Consider the following 9,382-nt stretch of genomic DNA (forward strand, 5'->3'; position numbering starts at 1 on the left):
GGCCTCCCCAACTTTGACTCTTGCCCTCTCCCTGCCAAGCCCACAATGTTTAGGTCACATAAAAAGAGAAGCCTAAATGGGGATTAAACCATGAGCAGTTTTAATGGTCTGGTTTTCTCCCTCCCATTTCCCCACTGTTAGTATTATTACTACAAGAATAAAGGATTCCTGAGAGCCTGTCCCCCTCCTCTCCCTCAGCGCCCACCCCCGACAGGACTCGTCCCTACCAAACCCCCCTGGATTTTTGGGTTAGAAAAAAAAAAAAAGTGAAAGGCACTGCAGGGGTGGGGTGGGGGGCTCAAGTGCCAGAGAGTTGGAGGTGCAGGGGCAGGGCCAGGCCCTTGAGGGTTGAGAAGCATCCTGAGGGCCCCAGCAGAGGCCTTCCCTGGGCCCAGCTAACAGGCCTAGGAAAGGCCCTCCTCCCACCCCAACCCACTTTGGGGTCTACAGCAAAGGGATAATTAGTGTTGGGCTCAGAAAGGAGGAGTGGAAGGCCCACTCTACTAGGACCCAAGGGCCAAACCCAAAGGGGGGGGGATTGCAAATCACTATAATCCTCAAAAGCCTGTTGTGTTTGGGGGTTGGAGGAGAGGAGCTGAACAAAACGTGAATTAGAATGAAATCCCTAGCCTGGGGACAACAGCAGCAGTGACCCAAGCTCCCAACAAAGAGGGAGGGGAGGAGGCCAGTCAGTCCAGGTTTGGGCCTAGTTGTCCCCACTGCCCCCTTGCCGGGCCCTGATGAATGCCATGCCGTGTGTGCGGAAATGGGTCTTGAGGTTGAGCGGGCTGTCACAGCTCTTGCCACAGACCTTACAGGTCAGTGGGCCTCCAGAAGCAGGCAAGGGTGACTCTCCACCCTCTGGGTCAGACCTCAGTGGAGGGGGGGCCTCTTCTTCCCCATCACCCAGGCCCAGGGCACTGGCATTACCCGCACCCCGTTTCTTCTTATGGCTGATGAAACGGTGCCTGCTCAGAGAGCCAGGGGAGGCGAAGCACAAGCCACAGTCGAGGCACTGCTGGGCACCACCATCCACCCTCAAGCCCACCATGAGGCTCTGCTCCACTGAACCACTGCTCCGGTAGCGCAGGGGACCATGGCCTCCAGAGCCAGGCCCACCCCTAGGGGACTTGGCTGGAGGTGTTGTGCTGTCTGGCTCTTCACTGCAAGAGTCAGAGGACTGGCGGCGTTTCCGTCCTGGCCCCTGGCGATGAGAGGGAAGAAATGAGGCCTCCCTATCACCCCACACTGACCCTGGCATCCTTGCCTTGTTTCCTGAGGCCAGGGCCTAGAACCCTGCAGTTTCCCAGTCCCACAGCTCCGAAAGAGCAGGCCGGGCTTCTGCCTACCTGGGCTCTGGCACTGGGGCCCCGAGCCAGGGTGCTTCCCCGGCCAGGGGACTGGGCCCCAAGCGGCAAGCCATGCCGGACCTGGACGTGCTTCTCCAGAATCAGGCGGCTGCTGAAGGTGCGCTTTCCCTCTGTGCAATACCTACAGGGAGAGAGTGGGTAGCGTGGGTGCCGGGAGAACAGCCCAAAGACCAAGGCCTGTGGCTTGAGGTTGCAGGGTTTCCCAGAGCAGAGGGAGGCCTCAACCTTTGGTCCACTCACACAAGTCACAGTTGGAAGGTGCTCAGTGGGGCTGAGGACACGGGATAGGCAGGTCACTCGCTGCTCAGAAAGAGGAAGGGGACGCAGGAGGGGAGGTGCGGATGAAGGGGCAAGCGTTACCTGCATGGGTAAACTCGCTTTATACCCTCATGATTGACCCTGACATGGCGCCTCAGGCTGGGGGCGGAACAGAAGGAGCGCTCACACAGGCGACAGGGAAACTTTTTCACTGACTAGGAGAGCAGAGGGTAGGGAACCTCAGAGCCAGGCTCTAAGACCCCCACCCCCACAGCCACCCAGACCAAGGGGACACCCCACTCACCTTGCCATGCTCTTTCTTCATGTGAGCCACATACTCGTCTCGCTCAGGAAACCAGGAATGACAAAGGCCACAGGTCCAGCCTCCAGGGCCCCCACCCCCACCCTTGATGCCTTTGTTCCCTAGTTCCCGTCGGGGCCGTTTGGTCGCACGAGGGGGCTCAGGAGAGCTGGGCAGTTCTTCCTCTTCTGAGGATGAAGACGATTCCTCAGTAGGGGCAGCTGCTCCTCCCCGGGACACAGCCAAGTCCTCAGGCTCAGCCTTGGGGGTCACGAGGGCACCTGCACCCCCTTTCCCAGCCGTCTCCTCCCCGGGGCGCCCGGACTGATGGGTGTTCTGTGAGAGGGAGACAAGGGGGTGGCCACTGTGGGGGAGGGCGTGGCTCTGCTGGAGGCCTCATTGCTCCCCTACCCACACTCCAAGGGTTATGTCACCCCCGCCCCAGGTCACCACAGCGAAGCACCCCACCTCTGTCCCTTAACTCCTATACCTTAAGATGTTCCAGCATGGTCCTTTTTTGGGCAAAAAGCAGAGGACAAGATGGGCACTTAAAGACGCTGACACGCTGGGGCAACAGATGCTGGTCGAAGTGTGAGGAGAGGAGGGGTTTGTGAGTGAAGACTGTGTCACACATGGCGCACTTGTAGATCATCCTGTGTGGGTGGAGAGGACAATGCAGACACCCTGCCCATCAGGGCCCCAAGCCCGCTCCAGCCCACCCTACCCCCTGCCAGGTCTCACTTGGCTTGCTGCGTGTGGAAACTGGGATGCTGGGTGTACAGGTGGGCATGGGCGCTGGGCGCAGACTTGAAGGCCATGGGGCAGATGGGGCACTTATGGAAAACCTCGCAGTGCGACGTCTGGATGTGGGACTTGATGGAGTTCACGCCCCCGAACACCACCGCACAGCTGGGGCACCTAGGGGGCAGGGGGCGCGGAGGTGAGACAGGGCGTCTCTGGCCCGTACCCCAGCCCTGTCATTCCTGGGAACTGCTGGACTCCAGAGCTGATCGACGGCGGTGGTGCATGACCGAGGTGGGGACAGGAGGGGTATGCAGACCCTGCCCCTTGACAGAGGCCTACGGAGGCCGAACTGGAGCTCTCCCCCCTAACTGTGGGGACAGGACACAGATCTCACACTGGGGTTCAGCAGGAGAGAGGGGGCTCTCTCTGACAGGCCAGCCAGAAGGCTGGCGCTGGGACGCAGGGGGCCATGAAGTGCTGGAGGGGTAGGAGGCTGGGGAGGGGCGCCGAAGATCAGTGGCAAGGCCACGGGGAGAGGCAGGAGGCACCTGTATCCCACACGGCGAGACAGATGTAGACAGGCCTCCCGCAGGTGGGTCTGAAAATTGGCTTGCAGGAAGTTGCCCCCACACTCAGGGCAGACGTGGGGAGGCCGGTTCTTATGCATGCGCTGGTGGGCACTGAAGCTGCAGCGGTTGGGGAGCATCATGGGGCAGGTCGGGCACACCTGTCAAGGGGGTTCAAAGAAGGCCGGTCAGTGAGGAGTGGCCCAAACCCCCCAACACCTTCCCAGATCCTACTCCCACGGCTTCGGGCTCTACCCCTGGGAGGGGCCAGAGGAGAACACTCACAGTGCTGTTGGCCCCCGGGGCAGAGGGCCCGAGCTGCTGGAAGTGGGCAGCCATGCCGGCCTTGTCCCGGCACTGCTCCTTGCACTCCAGGCAGCGAAAGCACGTGTAGGCCGAGGTGGCAGGGGCGGCAGGCGGCTCAGACAAGAGAGGCAGCACTGGAGCCTCAGCAGCAACCACGGTGACGGCAGCAGCAATGGCGGCCCCATCACCCTTGCCCAACGCAGGCAAGGCAGGAGGTCCGAGGGCTGGTGGGACAGCCAGCAGGGGCGTGATGTCCGGCTGGCCCACCATCTGGTCCAGGGCGACGGGCTTCATGACCAGGTGCGAGCACTGCATGACGAGCCCTTTGTCCTTGTGCTCTCGGGCGTGCAGCAGCAGGCTGCATTTGTTGAAAAAGACGAGGCGACGGGCACAGTGGTTGCAGGTGACCTCGATGCGCATGCTCCGGCGGTCATAGTGCCGCGCCAGACTCTTCTCCAGTGAGAAGGCGTCCCCGCACTCAAGGCAGCGGTAGCCCGTCGGAGGCAGGGCCAGCCCAGCCTCAGCTGGCGGACTCAGGTTGGGCCGGTAGGCAGGCAGCAGGTTCTTGCTGTTGAGGATCTTGTTGAAGGCCTCCACCAGACTGGACTGCGTCCTCGAGATCACTGTGCCACCCCCAGCCCCTGGCCCAGTGGCCGGCTTGGAAGGCTGTACCATCACCACGGAGGCACCATTCACCTTCTGCCCCCCAGCCCCCAGCCCTGCCCGCCCCTCCACCTTGGGCAGGGCTTGGGGCACCAGCCCTAGCACATTCTTAGCCATCGTCTTAGGGCTGGTGGCAGCGCCCCCAGGCAGAACCACAGCTTTTCGGGCCACGCTGGCAGCCATCAGCATGGCGGTACTGGCGTTCTGGATGGTGGCCACAGGCAGCACGGTGCCCTTTAGCCTTGTGCCATCCCCCAGCTGGACGCTCACTACCTTTGGACCCTCAGGGGTCGAGGTTGCAGGCGACAGCTTTAGGAGGCCAGCCTCAGCCAGGAGGGTCCCCTCAGCCAAGGGGGTAGGAGGATCGGGGTCTGAGGGGACCCGGGTTACCGTCCTTGTGATATTCCCGCAGGAGGTCTTAATGGTCTTGATCCGCACCTTGAGAGGCCTCGAGGAGCTGGAAGAGGCAGGGGAGTCATTGCTGTCCTCATCTGCAGCCTCAGCTCCACTGGAGGGACTCTGGGGACTTTTAGGGGAAGGCTTATCCACTGGCCCCTCCTCTTCTTCTTCCTTCAGGGGCTGACAGCGGGGCACTTTGGGGGAGGCAGCAGGGCTCTGATGCCCTGGAGACTGCTTAAAGAAGGACAACCCAGCAACCTGGGGAGGCGAGGCACCGGCAGAAATGCCCGAGGCCTCCGGGCTCACGCCAGAGCCAATTCCGGCTAGGCCCTGAGGATGAAGGGGGCTGCAGCTATCTTGCTTCGTGGTCCCCAGTGGTGGGGGAGAACCAGGTGGCAGCAAGGCTGGGCCATTCTCCCGGGACAGCTCAAAGGGAGAGGGGAAAGGAGGCGGGGTCATGGTCCCTTCCTGAGGTGGGGAGGGCGCAGAGGGTGGGAGGGTGTCAGGGCGCTCCCCTGGCTCGGGCCCAAAATGAGCAAAGAGGTCCAAAGGAGCTTTGCCTTCCATGGCTTTTTCTTTCCAGGTACCCCCACTGGGAGGAGCTGGAGAGTGGGGTGTACCTGGAAGAGATGACTCAGGGCCCCCAAAACCATTTTGCATCAGATGAGGCCCCACAGGTACTTCCTTAGTCACCCCCTCAGCCCGGGCCCCCTCCCCTCCTGAACTCCCAGCTGGGGACTCAGGCTGCTCAGGGCACACGGTGTTCTTGACAATAACGCTGACTGCTGAGATGTCTGGCGGTGGCAGGCCATGATCAGAGGCCTGGGCTGGAACCTCGGGGCCATCTCTGGCAGCTGCTGCTGTTGCTTCTCCAGAGTCAACTCCTACACTGGGTTCTGGCTTTCCTGGGCCACCAGGCCCTTCGTGTTCTTCTGGCCCAGAGTGGATGGCTTCATTTGTGTCAATATCGGGGATGTCAAAGGCAGCGAGGAGGTCATCAAAATCAGGGGTCTTCATGTCCCCCATGGCAGCAGGTCCCAGACCTGATAAAAAAGAAAGGAAATAGCAAGAAACTGAGCCCTCTGGAGGCAAGAACCCTGGCCCTCCTCCCTCGGGATCTCCATATTTATCCTCTCAGGACCATGCACAGTCTGAATTGGCTACACTTTTACCACAGCACAAATCCTAGAGCTGGTGGAGACATCAGGTTTGCCAAACCCTAAAACTGAAATGTAGGCTAGGCACACATCCCAGGGAAGACACCAAGATAGAGAGAAAGCATAAGAAAAGGAACTTCTGAGAGACAAGGGTTATAGAGACGGCGGGAGTTCAGTGAACATCTTGGTTAAAACCACCTCGGGCCCCTCCTATGCCCAGCACAAAACCCATCAATTAATCAATACCACTATTAAGGAGGAAGATGTACACGATGCTCTGGGTCTAAGGGTTCATTCATGGCAGCGTGGGATCCATTCATAATTCTTCATGGATCTTCTGGGTATCCACAGAGATCTGAAAGGCCATGTGTACGAAGGGACAGTAACTTAAGCAAAGATGAAGAAATGATTCTAGTTCCAGCTGCATCAATAGCCTGATGTCCACCGCCTTACTTTTGAGAGGGAGGCAAGTAACCCACACATCACAGGGTGATTCTGAGCATGATATGAATCATAACCCTGAGAATCAGAACCCAGAACAGGATTTATTATTACAGCTGGGACAAACAAGGACATGTCAGGTCAAGGAGGAGCTGGGAAGGAGTAAGCACTGGGAATCTAGGCCTGGGGTCAGACACAAGAGTCTGGGGTCAAGTCCAGGGACTTGGGGTCATCACTGGCACCTGGAGATCTAGCCTGGTTAACAAGAAGTGGACTCAGGGAAATCACCCAAGAGACCAAGATGGAAAGAATAAGACACAGAAACAGAAAGAGACAAAAAGAAAAAGACAGGGGAAGACCGTGACGGCAGCCTAGTCACAAGGGCCCCAGCCTAGGCCTCTCCCGTCACAAACACCTGCCACTAGCTCACCTACCTTCCCCAGAGTGCCTCTGCCTTCCCATGGCCCTCCAGGGGCCAGCCCCTCCTCCCTCCCCATCTTGCTCTCTCAGGGCCAAACTCCAGGGTAACTTATCCAGCAGGGCTGCCGCAAAGGGGAAAAGCCAAACCCCCTCATCCCTGTCATTCCTGCTCTGAGCTCCTAACTCACACTCCTCACCCTTTTCATTTTCCTTGGCAACACCAGTCCAGGAAGTCTTGCCCAACCCCAACCTGGCCCAGTGCTTGCGCCCGCAACACACACACACACACACACCCCACCTCCACCCCCCCCACAAGATGCATGTGGCACTAACCAACATGTCCAGCCCGGAGCTTGTGGGGGACCCAGATCTGTTCCTCACCAGTTTCTCCCCGCCCCCCCCCCCCGGGTGTTTCTAGATCTAGGAAGAAAAAACTGAAAAAGTCTCCTGTCACTACACATTCTCTGCCCAGGATGCAAGCCATTTCTCAGGGCCAATTCTCTCACCTCCTGCCAGCCTTTAGACCGAAACTGGAGATAGTCCCAGCAGGTGGCAGCTGGCAATGCTGGGACGAAGGTAGGGTGGAGGAAGAGGGTACCAACAAGAGGAAGAAAAGGAAGTTTCCCCTCACCAGCCCCTACTTAATTCTACAGTCTCTGGGTTTAAACAAAGCCCTCCACCCTTTGCCTCTGGCCTGATGAAGAACTAGGGCCCTCCCTCCTCTGCCTGCTTCTCTCCCCACCAGGAGAAACCCGAGCTACCTTCCACCCCGGCCCTCGGAAAAGTGGGCTGGTGGTGGACTAGGGGAAAACATCTGCCCACTCGCCCTCCCCAAGCAACTCCCCCCTCGGCGTCCAAGTGACTTAGAGGTCATGCGATAGCCAGGAGCGGACAGTCCGGCAAGCAGCAGAAGCTCAAGGCCGAAGAGGCTTCCCCCACCCCACGGCCGAGGCCTTTCTGCGGCTGCTGTGCCCAGACTCTCGGGCTCCGGCCCTCCCCCCTTTCCCTTTGCTCTTCCCCAAAAGCCAAAGGAAGGGGCTGAACAGGAAGAGGGTGAAACTGGCCTGGGTCGGGAGGGGATTCCACTGCTCTTTGCCTGGCCGGGGACCTGCAGAGCAGGGCGAGGGGCCGGCGGCCGGGGGCGATTAGGCTGCCGCCAAGCTGGGCAGCGGGCAGAATTAAGTCCCTGCCATCTGCTGAGGGCCGGCGCCGGGAGCATGTCCGGGGTTGCGGGGAGGGGGCGGGTGTACAGAGAAGAAGCCACTGGGGAAACTGAGGCGCACCGCGCTTCTCTCGCTCCCACCGGCGTGAGAAGGGAAGGACCGGCCCCGGCCAGGCCAGGCCCCTGGGGAGCTGCCGCACAGCACCTCCCCGCCCAGGACTTCACCGGAGTAGGGGAGGCGCGTGGAAAGAGAGGAGTGGGGAGGGGACGGTCTCTGCGTGACTCGCAGCTCTCCGACCGGGGTCTGTCCCAACTCCGACCTCCTCCCCTCCCGTCCCAGCGCGGCAGCCTCCTCCTCCCGCAGACTCCCGCAGACTCCCGCGGCTCCCTCGAGACTGAGGAGTGATCCGAAGGCGCGCGGCGGCCCGGGGCACGAGCCCGAGTCCCGCCCGGGCCCGGACGCTGACCCGCGCCTAGTCGGGGTGCAGGCTCCGCTCCGGCCTGGCCCTGCTCCCCCGCCCCCGCCCCCTAACACGGACACCATTTTAGGTCGCGACATCCCGCAGCCACCAGTCACCGGGCCGTGCTTCGGACGCCTCTCGGACTCGGGGCGCCAGGACTTGGGGACCCCGACCCTCCCTCCACGTTTACCCGGCTAGGGACTGTGCTTTCAACAGGCTGGGAGTTTCGCCCATCCGCCTCAAGGGATGGAGGTAGCGGAGGGGCCTTCCTAGAAGCCGCCCCAGGGGGGCGGCGCGGAGATGGGGGTAGTTGACCAAGTGGGGGAGGGGCGGGGGTATTTACCCGCCCCCCCGGGGGCGGGGCCAAGGGCGGGTATTACCCCAAGCGCGCTTACTTGTTCCACTCCAAGTGCGAGCCGAGACCCGGCGGTCTCTACCCTGCTCCCACGACCACCGCCGCCGCCGCCGCCCTCCCCGAGGCCGCCGCTACTTCCTGCTTCTCTCCCGTTTGGCCTCCCCCTCCTTCAGCTCCCTCCGCGTTCCAGGTCTGGGGCTGCCCGCTTCCGCACTCGCCATTGGCCAATACCCCCGTCCTTCAGCACTGCGCCCCTCCCAGGGCCGCACTGGGTTGGCCGTAAGAACTGCCGTTCGGAACTAGCCCCGCACAGTCCTCCCAGCCTCATTGGGCAAGGAGCCTAGTCCTTCTGAAGATGCCTCTCCCCATTGGTTGTGCCGGGCCCACCTGCCCCATCAGGGCATCTCAAAAACGACTGGCTTCCGCTACTGTCGCTTAGAAAAAAGCCAATCTGATGCCCGGCTTTCCCTCTAGAGGCGGTGACTATCCCAGGTGCTTCTCCGCCCCCTCACTCCCTATTGGCCGCAATCTTTGAAGCCCGCAGTTCACTTATGCAAATTAAAAGAACTCTCAGCTTCTATTTGGTGGGCACTTTGAGGAGAACCTTGCCGACTCTGAACGAAGCCCAGATGCGTAGATCCGTTTGCTCTGTTTTCTCAAGCTAAACCCCAGTGTCAGTCATGCTGTGCAGAAGTCACAAAATGGGACGTTACCCAAAACATTACGTCATCTGGTTGACCAGTTCCTTGCCGTTTTCCCACTGTCTAAATCGTCCTATA

The 9,382-nt window shown here is 60.5% G+C and overlaps 1 protein-coding gene across 3 annotated transcripts; it reads right to left on the reverse strand.

The window, feature by feature from the left end:
- Nucleotides 1–77: 77 nt before the first annotated feature.
- LOC111161945 (zinc finger protein 687) lies at nt 78–8,730 on the reverse strand. Of its 3 annotated transcripts, none has more exons than XM_022526022.1 (9): nt 8,644–8,730; nt 3,525–5,650; nt 3,222–3,400; nt 2,671–2,847; nt 2,420–2,582; nt 1,933–2,265; nt 1,731–1,843; nt 1,350–1,491; nt 78–1,204 (listed from the first exon to the last, which is right to left on the reverse strand). In XM_022526022.1, the coding sequence occupies exons 2-9, from the start codon at nt 5,631–5,633 to the stop codon at nt 707–709; spliced, it is 3,714 nt and encodes a 1,237-aa protein (XP_022381730.1). In that variant the 5' UTR covers nt 5,634–5,650; nt 8,644–8,730; the 3' UTR covers nt 78–706. The 3 variants fall into 3 exon arrangements, with proteins under 3 accessions (XP_022381730.1, XP_022381731.1, XP_022381732.1); XM_022526023.1 differs by lacking the exon at nt 8,644–8,730 and adding an exon at nt 6,011–6,815; XM_022526024.1 differs by lacking the exons at nt 1,731–1,843; nt 8,644–8,730 and having other exon boundaries at nt 1,104–1,204; nt 3,525–6,816.
- Nucleotides 8,731–9,382: the final 652 nt, after the last annotated feature.

The sequence above is a fragment of the Enhydra lutris genome, unplaced genomic scaffold (genome assembly GCF_002288905.1).
Source record: "Enhydra lutris kenyoni isolate GAN:26980312 unplaced genomic scaffold, ASM228890v2 scaffoldscaffold88, whole genome shotgun sequence".
NCBI lineage: Eukaryota > Metazoa > Chordata > Mammalia > Carnivora > Mustelidae > Enhydra > Enhydra lutris.

Excerpts from the sequence above, each read along its gene's own strand:
- LOC111161945 (XM_022526022.1), bottom strand. The coding sequence starts at position 5,633 with ATGGGGGACATGAAGACCCCTGATTTTGATGACCTCCTCGCTGCCTTT. Across the intron at positions 2,266-2,419 it reads CCATGCTGGAACATCTTAAG|AACACCCATCAGTCCGGGCG; the intron begins GTATAGGAGTTA and ends TCCCTCTCACAG. Across the intron at positions 1,205-1,349 it reads GCCCCAGTGCCAGAGCCCAG|GGGCCAGGACGGAAACGCCG; the intron begins GTAGGCAGAAGC and ends TCTCATCGCCAG.